Genomic DNA, 25,492 nt, shown 5'->3' on the forward strand with positions numbered 1-25,492 from the left:
CAATGCCTTGCTCCAAGGAGTACTGAGATTCCACAGACTCTTTTTAACCCTGGGAAGTCTGTGTTGAAATATTTGCCCGGTTGTGGTGTGCCCTGCCCAGGAGTACGCTGAAAATTGCAGCCGTAATGACGCAGAAAGCACGCTTGACAGCCAGACACTGAAGTTTAGTAGTGACAGTTTGTCAAGCAATAGCTGCACGGGTTGATTGATTACATCAAAGGTTTGTTCCTGTACAAATACTGAAGGGCTCATCAATCTAAAGGGAGATCCACAGCAATCACTAATCCGGGAGGGTTCAGACACCAAGCAAGGGCAGTACTAAGGGAACAGGCAGGGAATCATTTTATCCGTTCTCAAACACCAGGTTGGAGTCATTATACTAGAAATCTTAAAAAATGGAGCACTGTCTCTAGAAAGATAAATTCTAATTCAAGCAAGAATTAATCCAAGGCATCCTGTGACAGACTTGTACAGCTCAGACTAGATGAACAAAACAGATCTCTCTCTGCCTCAGCTTATGAGGTTATTGCTTTCTACATAAGAAATAAAACATGCAACATTTTAAACACCATTATTTGAAAGCAGATGTAGGCTGGTAGAACATTTTGCATTTAATCTGTATAGCTACTAAAAAAACCTAGTTACTAAGGTCAATGTAATTGTAATAGATAAGGCATAAAATACATTTTGAAGTGAAAACACATATGATTCATTGCAGGGTGAGAGGGAGAGAGTTGAGCAAGCTTTCTCCGAAAAAGCTGCGTCTTCGGTTTGGCCTTACTTCAGCTGAAGTGCTGCGAGCCAAACCAACACACCACGGCAACATGCTGTTTTTGGAAGAGTCTGGCTTTGGAAACAGCCCCAGAGCTCCACAGCCTGTCTTTTACTGCGTAAAAGACCAAGTGATCACATTATTGCCCAGCCACCTCTGAAACAACCACCATTATCTGGTAGTCAACTGTAACTCTAGATTAAAATTATTGCTAGAACTTATAAAATCTCAACCACTGAGAAAAAACAAAGTTGATATTTAAATCTATATTTAGCTGACAAAATTAAAGGTGGACTTTTCAGAATGGACCTGGTTGGGACAATCACCAATTCCCAAATTGATTGTATTTTGTTCTTAATACAAAGCAATACTTAAAATCAGAGCTCGGTCATCAGCAAGAAAATACATACCTGTTAGTGTGAATTAAAGAAAAATATTAATAGGCTAATATTGTACGTTAGCAGTATAACCCCACTACGTATGTTAATTTTAAAGAGTGTTTTAGAAATACTTTAAAAAAAATAGTGGAATAGTTTATGCACCTGCCTCAGAATTAAGTATTAGAAGATTAAACACACAGGTTTGTTCCTTACGCAACTTTAAATAAAAACCACTCACCAAATGGTAAAATACCAGCAGCTCATGTCGTCATTCACCACAATTATAAGAGGAGCACTGGTGGTTAACGTACAGCTAAAACACTATGCTCTTCCCACTGCTTTTAGACACCATATCCCAGATTTAGAGGGCATCGTTTACAACAATGCCAGACTGCCACTGTACAAAAGTGGCAATTAAACAGACTGCTAAAAGAGCATTTTCAAGAATGCTTTAGTTGTAAAAATTCTGCAGCAGCTATATGACATAAAACAGAAAAACAAAATTGTCCCTATGATTGCAAAAAGTGAGATTTGACAGGTTTTCCAGTGTTTACTTTTGGGAGTTACTGAACTCTAAACACAACATAACCATTTGATGCAAGCTGTTTTGCTTCCACTGGTTAATACTGCAGCCTTCTTGTATTAACTATTTTCTTGATCTCTCCTTATACTATTGGTTTCTCACTAATGCTGTTCTTACTTCGTATCAGCTTGTGCTGAGAAGGGAAAGCAGAACCCTAGCAGGCCATGAAGAAAAAGCCATCAAGTACCCCTCAACTACACAACTAATTCCCAAACTAATTCCCAGCCAGGCTGCTGTTGACATCCTCAGTTTCTCAGATCTTTCCGTGTTCCTCTCAAATGACAACTTTGTAAAGAATGGGGAGCAATGTACGTCGTTCCATCAGAATGAGAGGACTTGGGGAACAACTTAAACCTGCTCTGAGCACTGACGTTATTACTCTTGTCTAATAAGCAAGTCCACACCACTGAAAGCTGGATCTATGAAAAATAAACTGCCAACACAAACTGGAGTTGGAGAGACAATCTGCTATTGTGCAACTGACTGCCTTTCAATAAAACCTACTTTAAAAGCCACAAAGGGGCCATCATCTACAGCAAACTGTTGTTTTTTTTTTTAAAAAGTTTATAGGTAGGTGAATTTATTCTTCTGGATATACAAATGATGTTTCTCAGAGCATGATTTAATGACTGAACTAACTCAGCTGAAGCCTGTACTGCTGTGAAGAGCCATGGTTCCATGACTTCCCCTGAAGTCTAGCTGAAAACTACCCCAATCAGAGGGAAAAAAACCTCAGCTCAGTCAGCTCCTGCGTGGCTCAGTGCACAGCCTCAAGAGCTCTAGCATGAGGGCAAGGGAAGAAATGATTAGCCACGTCATCTTTGAAGCTGGACTGAGGCGTGATGATGCTAGAGATACACAGGACTAACTCCTAGTGCAAATTAAAAAGAGGAAATTCCTAACAGACTGTCCTTGGAGTAAACAAACTTTGAGCCTTGAAGAAAAAAAAAAAAAAAAAAAAAAAGATTTGAAGTCTATGTGCTTATCCTTTCTGGTAGTAAGACAAAATCCAAAACCAGTCTTATGCTAAATTCAGTGGAACCGCTGCTACACCAACACTGCTACAATTGTTCAACACTTGATAAAGAGGGGATAAATCCAACCCAACTATAGACTTCTGACAAAAGGTCAGGTAAGAGCTGATGGTTTGTAGTTTATAATTTCTTTCCCCTGCCCCTTTGCCTGGCACCACTAAAGTAACTGGCTTTTTCTGCACAGAGATCAAATATATTACGCCTAGTAATTTGGCATGAAAGACTAGAGCTTCCCCAAACCCAAAACATTATTCACACACTAACTCACTATCACAAAGAAATTTAAAAAAAACCCTTGGTTTCACAACAGCAGCCATGCCTTTCTTCCAGCTTACCTCTGCAATAGTGGACTTGCAGACTTCTCTGGCCACGGATTCAAACTTTGGATCTGTTGTCAGGTTCAGCTTGTAGTTCCACAAGAGCTACAAAGAGAGCATTTGTAAAAAGGGGGTTTAAGAGCTTCCCATGGAGAATGACAAATATTTTGCTTCAGAAAAGAATGAAACACCATTTATTCCCAATCTGTATCATCATTGTTCTACAGTGCAAGAATCAATGCAAAGTCTCCTTGACAACAACTTTGTCCCTCCGTTTCTGCAATAATTTTCTCATCTTGAACAAAACCAGACTGTTAAAAATCTCTCCATAAGGTCATGAGATGACTCATAAGAGAAAATATATCTAATGAAGCCAACTTCATAACTGAAAAGCTAAAACAATGAAAGCTGTAACTTGCTACCTGCTGCATATTTAGCAACGTCTTTAGCCCACCACATCTTTCTGTGCCGTGCCTTGTCTGCCTGATGCAAGTGATCTAACAAAAAGTCCTTGATATAACAGATTTCATGCTGAAAACCTAACAAAAACCTAGCAAAAAAACAAAGGAGACAATGCAGCTGCTCCCTTATTCACTTCCTTCCGTGAGGGGCTGTGACCAGACAACTTTTTGGATGTAGATACATTTCAAACCCACGGGAGGTTCTTTCGCTCGCTGAGCACAATGATACATTGGAGGTGAGGCTACAGAACGCCTTGGTAAGGATGACTGTTCTTCCAGGAGCCAGAGATTAGCTCACATAGGAGCCTAGATGCATTGGGTCACTGTGCAAGAATCAATCTTGGGCAAGTCACACTCTGCAGATATACACACACCCCAGATGTCCTCCTGAGGGACCATAAAGTAAAAATACAGCGTAAGATAGCAAAACCTCAGCAAATTAATAGCCCGAAAGAAGCTCTATTAGCTCATCTGTTTTTCTCAAGGAACTTAAGTTGCATTTAAACATTTTTCATTAACACAAAGGTTAAGTAGTTTTAAAAATTCATTTCAAACACTATGACAAAATCAAATTAATATAAAAAAGATAAACAGTTTGGTCAAACTTTTATTTTGGAGTTTCAACAGTACACAAAATGCTAGGAGAACAAAAACATGCTCGTACACAAGGAAAGCAGTTTTACATCACCAAGAGGGTGGAAGCATGCACTGAGCAGAGTTAAATCCAGCTGGCAGCCAGCAACAAGTGGTGTTCCCCAGGGCTCAGTACTGGGGCCAGTTCCGTTTAATATCCATATCAGTGATCTGAACGAGGGGATCAAGTGCACCCTCAGTAGCTTTGCAGACAACACCAGGTTGGGCGGGAGGGTTGATCCGTTTGAGAGCAGAAACGCTCTACAAGGAGATCTGGACAGGCTGGATCTATGGGCTGAGGCCAACTGTACAAAGTTCAACAAGGCCAAATGCTAGGTCTTGCACCTGGGTCCACAACCACCCCATGCAACGCTACAGGCTTGGGGAAGAGTGGCTGGAAAGCTGCCTGGCAGAAAAGGACCTGGAAGTGTTGCTCGACAGCCAGGTGAATATGAGCCAGCAGTGTGCCCAGGTAGGCAAGAAGGCCAACAGGATTCTGGCTTGCATCAGGAACAGTGTGGCCAGCAGGACTTGGGAGGTGATTGTCCCCTTGTACTCAGCGCTGGTGAGGCCGCACCTCAAATACTGTGTGCAGTTTTTGACGCCTCACTACAAGACAGACACTGAGGTGCTGGAGCACGTCCAGAGAAGGGCAACAAAGCTGATGAAGGTGTAGAGCACCTATGAGGAGTGGCTGAGGGAACTGGAGTTGTTTGGTCTGGAGAAAGAGAGGCTCAGGGGAGACCTTACCACCCCCTACAGCTACCTGAACAGAGGTTGTAGCGAGGCGGTTGTTGGTTTCTTCTCTCAAGTTACGAGCGACAGGACAAGAGAAAATGGCTTCAAGTTGCCATTATCCCACAGTTGGATATTAAGAAAAACTTATTCACTGAAAGAGCTGTCAAGCACTGGAACCGGCTATTCAGGGAAGTGGTTGAGCCACCATCGCTGGAGATGTTTAAAAGATGTGTAGATGTGGCACTTAGGGACATGGTTTAGTGATGGACTTAGTAGTGTTAGGTTAACAGCTGATGATCTTAAAGGTCTTTTCCAGCCTAAACGATTCTATGATTCTATCTGATCCAACCCTGCACCACAGAGAATTACGGCTGCCATGAAGTCAGGCAGTGCAGTGCTAAAGGTTAATTTATAAGCACAGTTAGAAATACTGGTTGTACAAGATGGCTGGGTTTCATTTCTGGACTATATCTTCCAATAATAAACCAAAATACAGCTTCTTGAGCATCTGAAACTAAGATCGTCATGTGTCTGCAGGCCAGGGCTAACCAAGCAATTAAGGATCTTGATCTGGTGTATTCTAACAGAATGCCAAAGGGAAAAGTCAAAAGGAAACCTAATACCAATCTTAGCTCTGATTTATTTCTTTTTTTGGTAGAGTTTCAGGATTTGAAGAGTCAGCTCGACAGCCTGAAAACTGGCTAACTGTTTGCTCACTGTTAAACACAGTGCTGAGAGGAAATCTGTTCTAAAATCAGCCAAGTGGTTCAAACTGCCTCTAAATATCACACCCCCACAACATTTTCCAAGCGAGTCTAAGAATTTAGCAGCTGTGAAAGCAATACAGAAGGCTTCAACAGCTGAAATTAAGAGTTTAAATTCAGTACTGCTCAATCTTTCCCAAAAGGAGCACATCACACTGCTCCCAGCAACTCACGGGAACCATCCCCCGACTATAAAATAGGAAAGACGTTGGCTCTCCTCCTCTGATACAGAACTACAGCTCACAGAGCTCTTAAATACATTTACTCTGAAGTCTCCAGTAAGACCACAGTGGCTATACTGGCTTAAAGAAGTCATCTTGTATTCCTCCTCCACAGGTCAGTACAGAAACGCAAATGCGTCCCGATTAATGCCTTCTGCAAATTTATCAAAGTATGCAAAATACCTGAGGTTGATAAGGAAAACAAAGTGCAAACGCATTAGCTAGAGACTGAATAAAACAAAGCAATACTTACGTGATTGCAGTCTGAAGAGATTTCATTATCTGGCTGAAAGGAGAAAAAAAAGTAGCATCAGTTCACTACTGACGTGATGCATTTAACACAAACATAAAAACTAACATACTGTCAGCTCATTTCGTTGTAAGAAAAAATCTGACATAAGCAATAGGGAATTTTAAAAGCTGCATAAAAAGAGTGACAATATCTAAGTACCAAACAGACCAAAATAACAGGTACTTTAGACACAATGCTGTCTTAACTCTACCGAACATAAATTGCACATGAGCAGCAGCATTTATGTAGACGCTGCAAAAATGTAATGAATACGCTTGTGTTTGGTCCAACTGTCTGAACTAAGGAGGCAAAAAAAGCACCTGTGGGAAAACAAAGATGTGGCAGTAGAGTTTTAAAGTTTCACGAATAGAACTGAAGGAGAAAGCTAGGACCCGCTTCCGTTCCCCCAGATTGAAGTGTTCGTATTCCCCATTTGAGAAGCAACGCCTTCTCTTTCAGCTGTACATAAAGAGGCCAGTTCAAAGCAGCCCTGAGATTTACACCTTCAACCATGAGAAACTAGTAACATCCAATATTCATACACTGTTTCAAAATGTTCACTATATTCTTTATTTTATAGCAACTAATGTACTGCCATGTCCTCATGCCAATCCAACTGACACGTCCTAAGGCACAGCCTCCACCAGACCAGTTAGCATGTTCAAAACACCCACGCTCCGCAGGGTTCTTTGGAAAGAATTCCGGCTGCAAACCATCCTTCCCTCTTTCCAGCCCGAGGAGGTCTCACAATGGAGAACTCCTTGAAACAAGTTAATCATACAAATCCATATCTCATCTCCATAGCAAAACGGCACAAAAGCAGGACAAAATCACCTGCCCATCATACCCGCAGAAAAATCAACCCTGACTCACAAAGTCTCTGCTTCATTTAAGGTGCCAGACATGCCCTAAGAGCCACAGACACTCAAATCACTCAAAGCTTAAACATGCCATAGACACTAACGTGTCAGATCTCAGATATTTGATTTACAAGAACCAGCATTTCATCAGTTTCGGAAGCAGGCAGCCAACATCCCAAAGAGTTTTTCAGTGCAAGCATTTGTGGCTGCACGATGTGTTATGCCAACACTTGCACCACTGCTGCTTCGGAGAGCAGAAATGTAAGTTTATGGGAAAAAGAGAGCGTGGGAAACATTTCCAAGTCCTTAATTACAGCCATTATTAACTAAAGCACTTTTATTTTGTGTATCAGGAAGTGGCAGAAATTACCTCTCCACTTAGAACACAAACAAAACAGCACCTGAAGGATCACAGTAATTAATTGCCATTTGGTCAGACCGTTACCATCTAAAAACGTATCTCCCAAAGTAATAATAAATTTGAAAATGAGGATATAAACTTTTTTTTTTAAAAGGCTAGCAGATGCCTGGTCATTATCCTCAGACTGCAGAACTGATTTTCACAACTAAAAACTAAGATGACATCCAAAGGACACTATTTTAAAGCAGCCTTTAAGATCAACACTATCAAGACTTAGAAGGTGTTTTTTCCTTAATTTTCTGCACCCATCCTAATCAATCAGCAACAGATGGAAGTTAATTTCAAATGCTGAGAGTCAGAATGCCCTCCACTGAAATTGCTGTCTCAGTCTTTCAGTCAGGGATAGTTTCTTCACAAAAATACACAGGCTAGCACTGTAATTCCCCTCCAAAGGACAGGACTTGCCAACACATCTGCAACCAGAAGAATTCGTAAGGGCCAGAGAGCACTCTCCCAAAACCCTTCTTGGTTGTTTCAGTTATTTTTGCATCCTCCAACCTAGTAACCTTCGTTTCAGATTCATCAAAGATTAAAGCTCAGTTTTTCTGGAAAGATGAGTCCAAGAAGATAACAGACTGGTTCTCACTGACTTGGGAAGCTTAAACAAGCTTTACTTGAAATACACGATATGAAAATACTGCACACTGAAATACCAGTCCTCCCTGTGTTCTGCAGCAACCATAGCTCTGAGAAATCAAGCCTTATTCTTCTAAGAGTAACACAAGTTAAATGGGACCTTAACTAAGCTTTAGTACTGCATACATTCACAGTTCAGTACTTAAACATGAAAGATCTGGCCAATAATCCCTTACATGTGGAACAAGATGACCTAGCTAGGTCATCTTCTTCCTAGCTAGAAGCCGTGATCCTTCTTCCCTCCTCTCGTTGCAAGCGTAGGAGAGGCGGGTTCAGCAGCAATGCTGACCCGCTTCTCCAAATTTAAGTGAAGCAAAAGGAAAAAACAGTATTTTTTATCTTGTGTCTGATAAACTGAAAGGCTGAGTGTGAGGAAGGAGAAGAAAAATCTCCTCAGTGCAACCCGTATCAGTTTTGTCTTTGCAAGGAGGCAGCCTGTGGCCCTCCCTCCGCTCCACCCACTCCAGAAACCTTCCAAACAAGCAGTTCCAGAACAATGTGCTTGTGTAGTAAGGATCATGAAAAAAAAGGTAAGTTTCAAATTACCACTAAGAGAAGTTAAGGAGCAAGAAAAGCTGCATTGTGTCATTCCCATGCGGTGAGCTTGAGGAATCCCAACCCCGGATGCTCAGAGACCCTCAGGGCAGGGGGAAAGAAGTGAGCAGCCCAGACCGCACCATGTGCTAGTCCTGATGGCAAGGAGGACGTTCCACTGATTAGCGAGGGAGAAGGACTCCTCTTACATCTCCTAATTGAAGGATTAAAAACAGACTTTACAGAAAGTACATGTGCCTCTGGGCTCACAGAAGTTTTTGCTGTTCAGCAGCTTCAGTGGGAATATATTGCCTCCCTCTGCAGTTCTCTAAAAAGCTCTCCAAACTCCCTCACGCACTAACACTTACATTCCAGAGTATGAAAATCACTTCCTACCTCCCAGGAAAAGCAGGGTTTAGAACAAGTACCAGCTATAAGAAAACCTGAACAGAAAAAGCATTTCCTTCCATTCAACCACATACAACAGACAAATCATACTGCATTCGCACTGTGAGCTCTACAGAGAAATTCAATGGTTTGTATGAAGTGATATCACCAGACTATGAGGTCATCAATACAGTTGTGTTTAAAAAGTGACTTTTCTCATCCATCAGATCTCAACTCGCTGAAAAAAGCTGCAACAGCAATCTCTCCCTAAATCTCTCTGCTTCAGCAGAGGTCAAAACTAAACAGCAAATTAGCAACCTGCCACCCCTACCCAGGCTCAACGGGGCACAAGGTGTTGGTGTTCTAGCTTCAGAAACAGATCATTCTCTCACTGGTTCCCAGCAATACTTACCTAGCTGTAGTTATATCATGAACCAGTGTCAGGTATCACCATCTAGCGAAGAGTGCACTGCCTGGGGTGGAATTACTGTCACCTCCACAGCTTGAGTCAGAGCCCCTTTCAGCTGTGTATACAAAACAGACTTGATTTGGTCTTATTTTATCACATCCTACAAAAATAACTCACACCATTGGATTTTGAAAAGCAAGGTAAGGATCCTAATCAACTACTGTGTACAAAACTTAAGGTCTTGGGAGAACACTTTGCAGGGATTATTTGAATCTCCAGCAGCTGTTTGACCTTCCTTCCCTTTGCTCCCTTGCAGATGTCCTGCAAATAGAAGAGTCTGAAGTCAACCGCACAGGTGCCCTTATTCCAGACTTTAATCCCTCCTTAGAGCAGAACAGGGCTGACAGCAGACATTTACATTATTCTTTTAAGGCATGAGTAGCAGCACACCGGCTGAGAAGTAAGGACCAGGCATATCTCAAATACTGACTATGGAGAATCTTCAGGCACTGACGACAACAGGACTTTGGCCTTGCTCATGCAAAAGCCACCAAGAACCAGCATATAGCAAAGCAGCAAACTAAAAGGGCAATTTGCTTGTGAATGGGATGAACACAGTAGACATTCTCTCCCTAAATTCAGGAACAGATTGCGAAAAGATCAAACAAGTCAATTAGGAAAGGATGTTCATTAAAACTGCTACCTTCCCGTGAAAGAAAGGGTTGGCAGAAGTCTGGTCCGACCCCGGGTGTTCCCCAGTTCACTGCGCCGTCACACATACGATACACTACAGTATATAGAGCGTATGGATATGCAGCACAGGCAGCTCATGGGTCCTAGCCACAGAGCTGAAGTTTTCCACTCTGACCTAAACATATTTATCATCGTGGTAGAGCCTGCCTGCTGACCCAGGAGCTTTTAATGAGGAAGCTATCAGACTGATAAAGGAAAAATTACTATTTAGCTGTGTCGTTCCCACAGATAAGAGCAATCCGTACTGAAAACACCCAGCCAGGACAGGAAACTCACAATAAGGCAATTCAGTCCGTGGATACTGAGCTGGCTAGACTTACGGCACCAGAAAACAGCACAGGCTAGAAGCAGAGCAGGGATCAAGGAGAGACTGGGGGAGCCACCCTCCTGCAAACCTGATCCCTTCCCAAGGCCACCACTAGAAATAACTCTGCAGGACAGTCTGTGGAAACAAGAGCAGATACAGTAGTCCAGGCAGGAATCAACACAGCTTTTGTAAAAGAAATCACACATCACACAACCACCCATGCTTCAAACCTACTGAAACATCCCGGAGCTCTGTGCCAACAAGCATATGGCTACAGCAAACCATTTTCACACATCCTGCAATGCTGAAAGAGTCATGTGTGATTAAAAAAAAAATAGTTAAAACCAGTGATAATTTAAGTTCAAACAGATGAGAAGACTCCGTAATTTAATTACACGTTTAGTGAGCAATAAAAGTTAAACTTGTTAAGCTGAGCTTGAAATCTTCTCTAATGCCAGAGAACTGCTAGTACTAAAAACAAACCTCGTGTTGTCGCGCCAGCAAAAAACCTCTACACTTGTCATTGCTGCTTTGAAAAAAGCCAGTTTGAAGCACAGTACTGTGCATGTATCATGCACCAGAGTCATCAAGCTCCCAGCTTCCATATACTTTGCTTATTTCACATAAATAATTTTTCTCCACTTACAGAGAGCCAAAGTCTGCCACGCTGCAAGTAATTTGATCAAATAAATTTTCCACATTGGTTAGGCACTCCTAGTTTATGCAAACTTAACAATACAAGTTGTATGTAAACATCTAACAACTGCCTCCAGAACATATACAGAACTTTGAGTATGTCCCTGCTGCTTCCATCTCCCTTGCATGGGGGACTCTCAAGCTCTGAAGCCCTCTTAGCAGGGACCTTTCTTACTTCAACGCTGACTCATGCATCAGAGCATGTTCTAACGCTCAGCACGATCAAAGCAAACTCGTCCCAGATGTTCGTTTGTTCTTCCCTTAGTCTCCTTTCTTCCTCCTCTTGTAGGTTTTCCAGCCAGTCCCCATGCATTGTGGAGGAAGATAGACTTCAAAATTACGTGTTTGCCACAGAAGTTTGGCAGCACCGCTACCAGATACAACATAACACTCCTCCACAACAGAGCTCTGCTACTAAGCATAGCACCGACACAGAGCTGCAGATCCAGCCAGGAGGTTTCAGGATTTGCTCCTAGAAAGCTCTCTCGCAACGCTGGCAAAAAACTTAAGAGATCAAAAGGCATGCAAGGATGCTGGTAGCGCCACGAGAAAGGAGGAAAGGAGAACGAGAGCTGTTACAAAGAGCCAGGTGAAAGCACAGCAGACCGCTTACCCAACCTGATACCCCACCGATCGAGGTGGCGGGTGGCAGTTCTCCTCACTCCTGCAGCTGGCTCCGCTCACAGCAGAGTCCACAACTCTGCAAATCTGCAGGAGAGCTGTTCGCTGTTTTAGAGTTTTCTGCCAGGCTAGTGAGAACAGGCTTACGGAGGAGTCCCACCAGTACCAGCCTCACTACTGGGAAAGCACAGTGGCATCTCCACCTTGCAGCACCAGCCAGCCTGTATATCTATTTAAGCTACACTGAGACAACCTACCTCCGAAACTACCTTCCTGGATGACTCTCTGCCTTAACCCCAACCAGATACACCCTAGAACAGAACCACCTCTCCAGGGAACCTGGGCCAGTGTTTCACCACTATCACTGTAATTTTTTTTTTCCACAAAATAAAAGGTTGCTGTACATGGTGTGCTAAAGTCCCTGTCTCCCAAGAAGAGCATGTTGTCCGAAACGTACTCTGCTCCTCAGAGAATAATGTTTTGGATGCATATAGCCTGAAACTAGAGAAATCGTTTCTAAATTAGCTTTGTACAGAAGCCAAGAAAAAAGTTCATGCTAAAAGCTGTGTCCCAAGGCACATGAGAAGTGCAGCACTCAACTGCAGGTTTCAGAGCAAATGCTGCTTACTCATCCATATCCCCCCCCCACGACTTAATGAAGTGTTACGTCGCAAAGCAAAGCAATCCAGCTCCGACATTCTCCACTTGCAGGCAGCTTCATTACGCTACCATCACTCATGGGCTGGACAGTATCGCTCATCATTGCCAGGCTCCCCCACCAAGGGCTCTTGCTTCATTCAGCATAAACAGAGAACAATGCTCTAAACATTCAACCAGCCAATATTCATATCTGTCTTTGTTATTCAACATGTGGGCTCATGACTCCAATTTTCCACACCGAAAGCCATACAGCGCTCCCAAAGATCCCTCCCCAGGAGCATTTTCCTCCTGGTCTTTCCAGAAGGCACATGTGTCACATCAATCACGGCACCTAACCTCAGGAAGGAGCAATACGCATCTCCTGCCCACCATTCAGGGGCACAAGCAGCGCTGCTTTAATCCTGGTGATTTACATTCATACATTCCACCTCCGAACAAAAATAAGATGAGCATCCAAACAGGTGGGAAGCAGACTCAGCTATTTTTAACTCCTGCCAGCTATTCCACTCAGAGGCAAAAAAAAAAAAAAAAAAAAAAAAAAAAGAAAGAAAAAAAATCAAAATACCTCAAAGTCATCACTGCAGCCTTAACCACAAACCACACGAAAAACAATTTTATTCTGAAGACTTCCTTCCTTCTTTCAGGACAGTGGTGAGAGCCCTACTCTTCCCCTCTCCAGCTGCCACAACTTTTTAAGGCTAGAAACAGAATAATCCTGCAGTTACCTCTGTCACAGCTGTCAGTGTTTCAGATCAGAGTAATGGATGCACAATTACATCTAATACCAGTATTTCCAAAAAGTGCTGGACATTACATAAAGTTAGAAGCCTGCAAATGCCCTTGCACACTACCCAGCACTAGTCCCTCGCTTACAAGACAAGGACTTTAGCTTTCCACATGGCTTATGTTCTCCTGAATGCCCACGCTATATTCAGTATCTCACAATGCCAAAGGGGAAACGGGATGTATGAGGGACTCTGCATGCCAGCTTTTTGTGCTATTACCCTGCAAGAAGTTTCCTGAAAGCACAAAATCTCCTGGACCTTGGCTGTCAGTCCAGCTGCATACCTGAGAGACTAAGTGAGATAGGGAAGTCACCCTGAAACACAGGAGCAACCTTAGCACAGGCAGCAATCAGCCACTTCTAACAGCTGGATTTGAAATAAAACACTGGAATTTTCTTCAGAAGATCCGTGGGGCCCCAACACATCACTCGCTTCTTCTCCGCAGTAAGAGGCAGGTGAAGAACAAGAGCCCTGAGCCAGGCAACTCCCTGCTGTTAAAATAAACCATTTCAGTTCTTCTCACACTTCAGAGTTAACCACAATCATCGACTTTATCACCCCCTGTATGCATCAATTTTATCACAGTATCAGCCAAAACAGGAGAAAAAAACCCTCAATACCACAAATGCTCAACAGCCATGCCCAGCCACCACCCTCTCCTCAGCTGCACCCACCCTCTTTCCTCATCACAACCCCCACAAGCTCACTGAAAAAGCTGTAGGTACCGCAGGGCCGCCAGGAAAACCCGATGGTGACCTGAGGCTCCCCAATGCTAGGGTGACAGAACTTAAAAACAGTTAGGATGTGTTTCCATGTAAGCTCGTTACATCAAATGTAACACAGGAGCTGAGAAGAGCCACGCTGCACACAGGCTCTTGACCTGACACCACTTACAAGGGCCAGAAGTCTGCATTTTAAAATACCTTAAGAGATCAGCCTATGTCAGAAAAAAAGCTGGACTTGCTAAGGTATTCGTTCTCCAACTCTCCCAAATAAAATTCTCCATTGAAAACATCCTGATTATTCAAAATAGCACACCCTGTTACACTGGAGGGGCATAAGTCAGAGAGGTGTGATTACAAATTCACTTCAGGAACAGCACTGCCTTTGTACACAGCGGAAATATGTGCAAATAAGCACAAAGCGTTAACGCATGTTAAGGTCTGCAGCACAGCCCGCAGCAGAGGCTTGGAAGCAGCATCACCCCATGAGAGAGAATCGGGACGCCACCTCGGCAGTCCAGAGGACTTCTCCAGCCCTGGAGGAGTTTCCCCTGCAAGATCTGCTTTACTCAATTCTCACCATCACCCCGTGAAGTCTGCAGAAAAAGGCTGTAGGCTATTTTTAGGGAGTCCTAGAAACAGCACAGTGCCCTGCTTCCATTTTGAGTTCCTCCCACAAGAGAAGGGCTGCCTCTAAAATGTACGTCCAAAATAACCCCTGCTCCCTATGCTGCCCTGCACTTCAGAAGCGGTATTGAGCTGTGCTTCCCAAATAACTGCTAACAGCAGTCTACCACCAATTTCATGTCCTTTATAAAAAATAATTTGAAGGCACTTAGCAGTAAGTTTCTAACCTTTCTTCAAGGTGGCCAAGTACGGCATCCATCCTGTTACACTCACAGTTAAACAGGTCTAATTATCTGGCTTGCAGTTCTCCTCAGAAACATGAATTATGGTTAAATGTAATCTGGGCCAGCCAAAAAACAGCAGTCAGGATAAGGCAACCAAAGCCTTAGTCATGTAGAGGTACTCATCACCAGCCTCTCTGACCAAGAAACTGAAGAAATTCAAGAGCACAAGCAGTCAGGAGAAGTCAAGCCCTCTCTCCTCACACACTGGAGAACCTAAACAACCTCAGAGTCCATCTGATGGATGGTACCATCAGCAACTGGGCAAGACGCACCAAATTAAAATTTCACAAGGATGCTGGTGAAACCACTTCACTGGACTCCTGTGCGACAGGGGATCCATGGTGGGTGCTTCTGCTCTTGAAGCCATTGATACACAGCTGAGGAACCTGCCAGCACCCTGCCACAGCAAACCTTTTCTTTCCTCCTCCGGGAACTCATTGACTTCTGATAAACAAGCCTTTTCTGCACATGCAGATAAAATGGGTTGTCAGCAAGTGCATTCACTTCAATACCTTGAAGCTGAGGCACTGAATAGGAATTGGAAAAAAAAAAGTTTTTTCTAATCATTAGAAAGAAAAAAAAAAAATCATCGCTTATTCCCAGGTCTCAAAGGTCATCCTGACCAGGAAAGCTAGGCCGATGTATTAACGATTTTTCCATGTAAAACAACTGTTCTGATCCAGTATTTGAGTACTTCTGTTCTACTTTTAACAATACTCATCTACTGCATTTTAATTAAGCTTCCATTTCTATTCCAAAGCAGCTTGATGCAAGGAAAAGTAATTCAGTAATGTCTTGCCATTTTTAAACAGTATTAAAAAAAGATAGAAACATTAAGATGCAAGCATTTAAATAATTACAGATCATATCAATGTAGTCAGGAAACACATCAAGCTTAGCAATGAAAGCTAAAATTAGCTGCAAAATAATATCACCAGACTAGAAAGCTCTAGAAAAATTACTAGAGTGTTCAAGCAAGACTGAAATTATTCAAATCTAAGCTTCTTGCTTATTCAAATCAATCTGCCTGGGAGCCACAGAAATTGTTGTGGTAAATTGATTTCCCCAGCGTCTGGTTCTCCTTTCGTACGAGCCACGACAAGAAAAAGGAAAAGACCAGAAAGACAAGATGAAATCAGCTGATTCACAACATCGTTAGGCATTCTGCATTCAGACAGATTATACATCACAACATTAAACCAAGTTATAAATGTCTGAGCAAGTAAAGGCAGCCGGGCACGGTGACTCACGCTGAAGCTGCTAGGTGCAGCGCTCAGTCGCAGACCTCAGCAGCAGCCTCACAGTCTGAAATACCATTTTTCTTCTTGGAGACTCATGCAATGCAGCACGCCTAACGCAGTTCATTTTACTTTACTGCCTCATCTCTGCTGTACTTCAGCAACACACACCTAGATTTTACAAGCATGAGCGTATGGAACAGATTTCCAGCAAACCTACAGTGCTAATGCCTTTACTGATGTGAAAAATACAGCAGCACTTCACTCCTGCTTGGCCAAAAGGTAGAGCACGCCATTCAAAAGAAGTCTTATTGAAAAGCGTTATATACTTGATGAAATAAATGCTTTGAGCATTTACCTAGGAAGTTGTGCTGGTATAAATGGCAGCCTGTTTTTAAGCTTGACAGAGACGTCAGATAAAAAGATATATCAAAAAACCCTAAAGCAGCATCACACAGCAGTTTCCAAGGCTTACCCTTTGCTACCAGCTAACCATGCGGTCTTCAGCAAGAAAAGCCATTTGAGCTTTCCTTCAGGACCAAGTTTTTGTGTCCACCAAACGAAAGTGACTGCTGTCTGTTCATTTCCCACAGGGGAGCTGCATTTTGTATGAAAAGAGTTATCCAGAAACATTTACTATACACACATGCACCAATAAGGAAATGAGTCACCAACCCACAGGCAGGCCTGATTCATAGCACACGGCGCTTGGGCTATTTAGGAATCTGTGTACAGAACACAAGGGAAAGCCAGTTGCAAGCCACAGGTCATTTTAAAATACTAGATATAAAACACAAACTAATTTAAATGCATTTTTTCCTCCTTTGCTCGGGCATAGTTTCTTCAAAAGCACAGGACCAGCTTGGTATTGTACACAGCAGCAGAACTTTTCACCTAGATGAATCATAATGTTTTCTTTATATAACTGGAAGAAAAACAAATTCTAGTGTTTATTTTAACCCTGGATAAAATCACTTGGATTCTGTTCAACAGAAAAATCAACATGAATAAGTCTTTACAGTCACTGCTAAGGCAAAGTTTCCATGGGATTAGTAACAAACTACCAAATAAAAATTCTGCTTGCCTTCAGAACATGTAAACAAAAGCCCTGTTACAGAGCCAAACCAAGTACCTTTCTTCAGTTCACCACACCGATTAAAGGACTAAAACAAAGAAAACTGTGCATACATCTTACTTAAGCTCTGCACTTCCTCACGAGGTTAGATATGGGTTTCAATTAACCTTGTTCCTAGGAGAAGCCTGGGGCACTGAGCTGCAGCGTGCTTATAGGTACTGGTCTCCTGTGCCACAGCAGCTTGGCTTTTAATGCATTTTGTATTTCTGAGAGCTCTTCTCCAAAAAGCACTGGGGTTTTCAGCTTGAACTGCTCAGCTCAATAGCTATATAGAGCCGTTAAGCCAAGCATTTTGCTTTAAAATTCTGACCGTAACAGTAATTTGGAGGATTTAAAATGATACCACTGTAAGCAGCTAGATCAGTAACAGTTTCCCTTAAGCCAAAGGAAGAAATTATAGCTGACTAGTTTTGCACAGATGAGCAACTTTAAAAAAAAAAAAAAAAGTGTTTGATGCTGTATTTTAAAAGCGAGTTGAAGAGCTTTCTGGAAAGCAACATTAGTAGAAAGATGTCTTGCTGGTATGCAGGAGAGCCAGACACCTACCCACAAACCCTTCCAATTACTGTTTCCATAACTCCTACTTAAAAAGCTATGAATAAAGACAAGCCTCAATTAAAAACACTGAGCACACCTACAGCTTCTCTGCTAATAACGACAGAGTGAAAATAACGGGGGAGGGAGGAAGGGGGGAGAAAAGCAATAAGCTAGGCACTGCCATGCTATGCCGCAGACAGCTCCGTACCAACACACGGCACACCGCTCCGCACAGCACCACCACCGGTATCACTGCTGAACAATTTTCACCTGTCAAAATAGGGGAATTTAATCAACAGTTCAACTGCTCTAGAAATGGCTGGTTATTCCTCCTCCTGATTATTTCTGACAAACAGCAAAATCAATTAGAAGGCTTAGGAATACAGACCTAAAAGCCAGCCACCTGCACCAGGCTGGGCAGGCTGGAAGGGCTGCAGGCAAGTACACGAGCAGCACTCATCATCTTCTTGCTGTAACTTGAATTTTTTTATTACATCTAAAAGAGAACTTCAGAGTTTAAGAATACAGTAGGCAACGACTGCCACTTGACAGAAAATACGTTATTCTAGTCTCTGGCTAATGGTGGTGGTCTGTATATAGTTATGCACTATTAAAATATTTGAAGCTACACATTAAAAAAAGGTTTTCCTACCATCTGAAACCCAGTTCTGGCTGAAGAAATTAGACACGAAGTTATAAATCTGTAGTCCCTACAGACACAGAAATGCCCAACAGATAATACCTAGCTTCAATTATTTCTTCCAGTATGCTGATGTGACAGACAGTCCTCACTGCAGATACCTGGCAACGTGTGGAGATTATTTTGTCCCCACCTCCAAGCAGAATAAACATTTTCCCCAGTAGGTAACACTTGAGAATAGGACTTTAAGAGTCTGACATGTTCTTAGCCAAGCAGTATGGGAACACCATGCGGTTTGCATGTCTACAGTAAGGCAGTGGCATATTTCTGGGGATGCGCAAGGGAAAAGCTGACAGCAGTACCCTCAGGTAAGCAGTTTTCCACCCAGTGCGAGCGTTTCAATCCCTTGCATGCAGATTTCTATCTGACTGATAAGAAAAAAAAAAGTTTGGGTAGTGCAACTTCAGCAACAACAAGGTGAGATCTGAATGTTTTAAGCACAGGTCAACACTGCAACCAAAGCCACCTATTTTGGTCTCCCACGATGCCTTTGACTGGCCTTGAAGAGTTCTGCTGAGGGTGAGAATTGACTCTGCTGGGTGAAAAAACTCGTCAGTCTCCATACCAAAGGAAAAGGAAACATAAAAGATTGCCCAGCAGGTGCAGGTTACAAAGTAATTTATCTGTACATTTTAGGATTACTATACAATACAGAGTAGAGAGGAGGCTGGAGAAACAATTGTCCCATGACAATTTTCAATGAAAGATAAAACCCAGAATATCAGAGGTATTAGATGCATCAAACAGATCTCCAGAAATAAGTCGGATATTTCCAAGTAACTCCCTGAGAGGTAGGAGCATCCCTGGTAAGCGTGCACAAAGAAAGAGTATCTGGCACAGTAGCAACCAATACTACCTCCACTATGAAGCACATAGGACTTTTTTTAAGTTAAAATTAAACCTTAGCAAAATATATACTGAAAATGAGCATTCAAAGCTCCTTTGGCATCATTTGGGTAAGAGCCCAAATGTGACACAACAAGCATTTGAGACATCTAGAAAATGAGAGCAGATGGAAAAAGAACTCAAGAGCAAAAGCTCGGTCAGCATTCAGATGCAATACTTAGGGGCCTCCAACCTCCCAATAAACAGAAAGTTATTGTACACAGTCCTCTATAAACTACATTTGAGCTCAGATGGTACAATAAGAAAGAGACATGACTTTACACAGTGAGGACAAGATTATCTTTTTCCTTTGTGCGCACTGCTATCCGCTGCATTTTGAAAATGTGTAGCTCACGGTGAGTGCCAGGCTTGGCACCAACACGAGTGGCTCACTGCTCTTTGCCCAGACAATCTACAGGTCATAGCAAAATATTACCTCTGTCCTCACTGCCCTCCAAAACAGGAAGCAAGGACAGAAAAGCCTTAGAGCAAATCAAGAACTGCCATGTTCAGACAATTTTCATTTAATCACAGGCCAGGCATTTCAAAAGCAACATTTTCAGGCTTCCTGAAGCCTACAAAATTGAATTTAGTAAATTCAGGTTTACATTTCTAGCTATAACACAGTGCCTACCAGATCACCTGAGGCAATCAGATTAACGAGGATATTTTTATAATGGAGAAGCTAGCAAATTTCCAAACTAGCCTTAACACCGAGGTCAAGAAGAGAAGATACTGTGGAATAAGTTTAATTTTAACCTGTTTCTGCACAAGAAAACTTCTCCTTGTTTAGCGTTTGTCTTGGATAAAGGATGAGCTAAAACAATTAATTTCAAAATAAAACACTCATGAAGTATTACACACAACTACAGTGGTGTAACTGTGTTGCAAAGATTCCCCACTCAGACAAGCTTATTGTCTCCACACCTCTCAAGCTGCTGAAACACTGACATTTCCCTGCCACTGGCATTTTAGCAGGGAGCAACAGAAGGATCACTACCACGATGCACAGAGGAGCAACACAATTAAGTGTCCATCTAACCCTTCTCAGTGATACAGAGCTTTGTATTGCATCTGTACTACAAAGCTAAAGTGTTTTGGTACTTCTTAAGCGTACTTAAGTGAAATCAATCAGAACTCAGGAAGCAGATGAAGAATTGGTGGCTTTAACCAATTGACTATGGTAGGGGGGGGATTTAAAAGAAAAAAAAAAAACCAAACCAAAAACCAACAACAACAGACCCCAAACCATCCTCCTTGCTTTTCCTTAAGAACTTCTGTAAGGAGTTTTCTGCTTTCCACTGAGCTGAAGCTGCTCACAACAGCCTCCAGGGTCAGATGACACAGGATAAACGCAAGATTAACTTGGGTCAATCTGAGTTATCATGGACCCACTCCCTCAAAATCAGTTTCCAGGCCCAGTTAAACCTGAAAGTAGACCATAAACCAGCAAAAAAAAAAATCCCCATTTTCTCTCTCTACAGGACCAAATGTTAAAGTCCTGGGAGCAGCTCTTACTACAAAAGACCAAAGGGCACATACCTGTGAGGAACTTGCAGGCTGACAGAACAGACTGGCTGGCTCTTATAAACAAGAAGATTTCCCACTGTGCCACAGCGGCTGCCAATTCTTCAGGTAAATTGGATGAGAAATGAGAGTGCATTACAGATTAATACTAGGAAATCTCAGGACTTACTCTGAAGTCTTACCCATACTGCACACACCTTCCTGTGCCAGATGTAGTTTCTTTAAAAAAAAAAAAAAGCACAGGCAAAAAAGCTAATTTGTTCCTTATCAGTTATATTTGTGATTACATTTTAGAGCCCAAGACTTGCAAACTTAGCATTTAGCAGGCAACCACCAAGCTGTTAGAGACATGCAACAACCTCAAAGGAGCCCCTACACCAAGCTCTTCTCAGACCGCTGTGAGAAAGGCTGTTTTGCTCTGACTAAGCTCCCAGGCTTGTTACCACAAGCACCAGCTCTGTAGTTTCCCACAGATTCACACATTTGCAAGGAATTTAAGACACATAAGGCTTCTGCACATTTGAACTTGCAACGTTGCTTCTCAGAGTATAAGTGATGCTACCCCGGTTTCAGCGATGATGGTCCTTCGTCAAGTCACCAATTGTTACTGCATGAGAAGACAATGGCCTTCAGAAAATTGAGTTGTTCCACTCATTCTTGCAATGCAAAACTGGGAAGAAAACACATTATTAAAGCACACATTCTTCTCCCTTGCTTTCCAGTGAACTGTCCTTAACTGACTCCAGTCTCTCCGTTCCTAAAGAAGAGCCAACTGAGGATAACCTCCTGAACGCAGCATCTGCAGTAGTAGGCGGATGAGAGCTCTGCAGCTATATAAATACAAATGGCTTCTGCAAACAGAGACTAATTGTGGTTTGCTTTCAGGGAAGGGGGAGGTGGGTGCAACACGATTCGTCCAGTCGAAGGGGACAACCACTAACTCTGCTATTTTCAGCTCAGCAAGTTATCACAAGTGCCCAGCTCGACTTCAGAACTGGAGGGGGAGATTCTGCATGGGAGTCCCAAACATCTGGAACAGCAAATTTCCCTACGCATTGCTTCAAAACCAGAGCAGGTAACTGTACAGACTTGGCACAAAGTTTGCTGACTTTCTGCAGTAAGACAGCCTCTGAAACACCCAGGTAGTTTCCCACACATTTCTGGAAGACTGCCTCCTTCAATGACTCTGCTGTGCGGCAGGAAACCGTGTCAGAACAAGCGAGATCTTACTAACACAGGTGGGGCTCAGCGCTAGAAGCCAGTTCTTACTGCCCTTCGAGATAAGCAAACCAGAGTTAATCCATCAATTATTTGAATTGAAGACTTGATCCTTCTTCCTCATCTTCTATTTAAAGTTCCGGTGGAAGCAGGATCAGCAGACTGAGGCTTTACTCTGCAAAGACAGGAGAGCCAGGAAAGATGTGCGGTATATAGGCTTTACACAGCAGAACCATAATGTAAGGCAGTGCTAGGCAGTTTGCTGAAATGCTGTAATTCTTGTAAGGCAGATTTACAGTCTCTTTTAAAAAAAAATGAAGTACAGTCTATGCAAGAACATCTCTGAATTTAAAAGTCATTCATGCCGGTTTTTCAGAAGTCCTTCCTTTTAATTAGGCTCATTAACAGCCTTCATGCTAATTTGAGCTACAATTTTTTTACAAAACTGATTTTCTTACTACACTGCCTAACCTAGTTAGGATAAAATATCCAGCCAATTCAATTCCAGCCCCCTTTGCTGGTGCAGTTTAGTGCCATTTAGGACAGAGCAGTTTAGGACTGACCACACACGCTCCCAGCGTCTTCGCTGGAGTCAACTCACAGTGGATGGGGGGACAACATGCTCTGGGAAGCCAAGCAGAGAGTTGACTCCATCTGCAACCAAACCATTTGGTTATTAACTCTTTGAATCAACTTACACAACCAAAAGCCATTTTCCCTCCACTTTAAAACAGACTCAATTTTGTTGACAGTTCAATGTTTCAACATAATTCTCTTACAAAATTTAAGTCTTAGTTGCTTCTGGAGAAGAAAAGGGCTTTTGAGCTCTTATTTGCTTCATTTTGTCCATTTCAAATTTGCTCAGTTTGCACAAAAGATCATTCTCTTAATTGCCAGCACTAGAAACAAGCTGCAATTTGAAAATCAAGCAGTGTTTTATTGTAGCTTATACAGCTTGCACCAAAATGTGTTACTAAATCAGCTGTTACAATCATTGGTGATAGTGAATGTTGGCACAAAAATGCTGAAGAGGAGAGATAAGATGTTTCGTGATATCAAAATAAGCAGATGCCTCAAGGACAAAGGTACAACCTCACTTTTTGACCAGACCTTTACTAAATTAATCATCTCTACCTGGTAATCAAAACCGCTTTCTAAATATAAATTGGACAGCAGCATTTAATGAAAAACTAAACTTTAAATGATGACAAGCATTAATAAATATGCTAATTTCTTCATCTAGCTGACATTTGTAACACTAGTACAAAGAAATACATTACTTCACAAAACACCAGTTCCTCCAGGGAATATTTGAAGTAGCCCATCTTGCTCATTTTCCCGACAGCCAGTTTTGGTGAATCAGGCTGACTCGGAGGGGCAGCAAGCATCAACATCACAAAATTAAAAACCATTCTCTTTACAGTGAAATAAAGGAGCCATTTGACAGCAGGTTGCAGTAGCTCTCTTCCTCCAGAGGAACCACTCTGCAGGCAGCAGCAAAGGCAAGGTAGACAGCGCTGGAGCTTTAACAGATGCCGGGGATTTTCCAGTCTAACATATATTAGCACTTTGTATTTGCAATCCTGATCTCCAGCACCAAGCAGTTAATTTGCATGTTAATTAGAAACAGGTCACCAGAAAACTGCACCAGACGAACTTTCTGTACTGACTAGAAAGGACAATGGAGCATTTCCATAAAGTCTATAATATCCCTCTCAAGCACATTTCCATCTGTCCTTGAGCCACCCAAAGGTTCACTGTAAACCAAGGTGCTCCTTTTGTTGACTGAGCGCATCCATTTCTATACCTCAGATCACCAAAACTGGTTTAAGATCAGACATCTTTTGAGACCTGCAAAACAAATCGGCAAGTCTGAGCAACGCTAGAGAAAATAACAGCAAGTCAGTCCAACCAGAAAGCCTCCTCTTGCCACAGTACAAAATGAAACAGAATTAAGTCTGAAGGAAAAGCATAGGTAGCTATGCCAGAGAGAAAGCTTAGCAACTGGTTAAATCTGCACAGCTCAAGTTTGCATGTTCATCCAGTTCTGCTCAGTGGTCACATTCACTGGTAATGGCAGGATTAAGAGAGGAGGTGGCGAGGAAAGGTGGTGTTACAGACATTTTAACTACCAGGAAACTCACTCTGTAGCATCCTCTCTCTTTGAACCCTCTTTTATATACTAATACTTCTAGTACTACGCTTAAATCAAATGCCTCTTCAGCTCAGTTTTAGGGGTCTGATGTTGCAAAGTCTAATAAAACTGAGTTATTGCTGCTGTTTCTCATACACGAGACTCACGGGCACCTCAACTTTCAAGAGTTCATTTTCTCCAGAATCTCCAAGATTGATCACTTGAAGTTATTAGACAATAACCGCACGGTTTGAAAACAAAGAGCAGCACTATCACAAGGCTACACCTCAGTTTAACACTACATTGTATTTTCAGTTTTCAGTTGTTATTGCAAAGTCATAGGCAGTGGACTTGATTTAAGACTTCTAGATGTTGAGCTTCATGTACATCTCTCATGTTCGTAATAGGGGCTCTTTTAAGTGAGAGACACCTATAAGAAGTCTCACCCAGCTCCTTGACTACGTTCACCATTTTGCCTATGGGACTCGCTAGATCTTGCCTGCCACTCTGGAGACCAAACAAGCTGAAGCATGGCAGTTCACACTAGGCTTAAGGATCCACCCTGCTCCACTCTTTACACATCCCCTATCAATCTCCAGCTCTTTCTTAACGCTGGCACTCTGAACACCATCACAAACGCAACTGTTTGAGGAGCTGTGCTGTTCAAGTTAATGGTTGATGAAAGGTTTGGGTCCACCCCGCAACCTCCAGCTCAATCAGTAATTCAGTTCACAGCTCTGTCCTGCAGGTAACTCAATCAGCAGAACTAAGCACACAGCAACAAGCTGTGGCACAGAAGGCTCCTCGTAAACCAGCAACAGCAAAGCAAGCATTTCATGTAAACACATTCTAGCTGAATGAACTAAAGCTCCAAAGACATGGTCCAGGATATCCTTGCAGGAGAAGGTAAAGCTGCCATGAGATCAAGAAAAGGATTTTTTTATCAGCTCAGCCGGCTGCAAGGTTCTCTTTGATTTTTAAGAAGCAACAGCTTTTGAACTACTTGCAGACAGCCTGCAAAAGAGTCTCCTTACAGCAACACATCCAGACATCCAATTTTAACACAGAATTAAGCAGATTTCTGAACACAGCCATCAATATACCAAGCTGTGGACCACCAGCTGTGTTGCCTCTTTAATAATACTTACACCAATGAATACAATTGCCAGTAGCTTTAATTGCCATTAAAAAGCTGCATTTGTTTCAAGTACCCAAGAGACT

General features: G+C 42.4%; 1 protein-coding gene across 1 annotated transcript in view; it reads right to left on the reverse strand.

The window, feature by feature from the left end:
- GLG1 (golgi glycoprotein 1) overlaps positions 1–25,492 on the reverse strand; it is an 80,391-nt gene that overhangs the window by 37,255 nt on the left and 17,644 nt on the right. The window contains exons 2-3 of the mRNA XM_086757892.1: positions 6,157–6,189; positions 3,105–3,191 (exon numbers count right to left, since the gene is read on the reverse strand). Of these exons, the coding sequence (XP_086614018.1) occupies positions 3,105–3,191; positions 6,157–6,189 (120 nt within the window). The remainder of the gene's footprint in view (positions 1–3,104; positions 3,192–6,156; positions 6,190–25,492) is intronic.

The sequence above is a fragment of the Chlamydotis macqueenii genome, chromosome 13, assembly GCF_036417535.1.
Source record: "Chlamydotis macqueenii isolate bChlMac1 chromosome 13, bChlMac1.mat, whole genome shotgun sequence".
NCBI lineage: Eukaryota > Metazoa > Chordata > Aves > Otidiformes > Otididae > Chlamydotis > Chlamydotis macqueenii.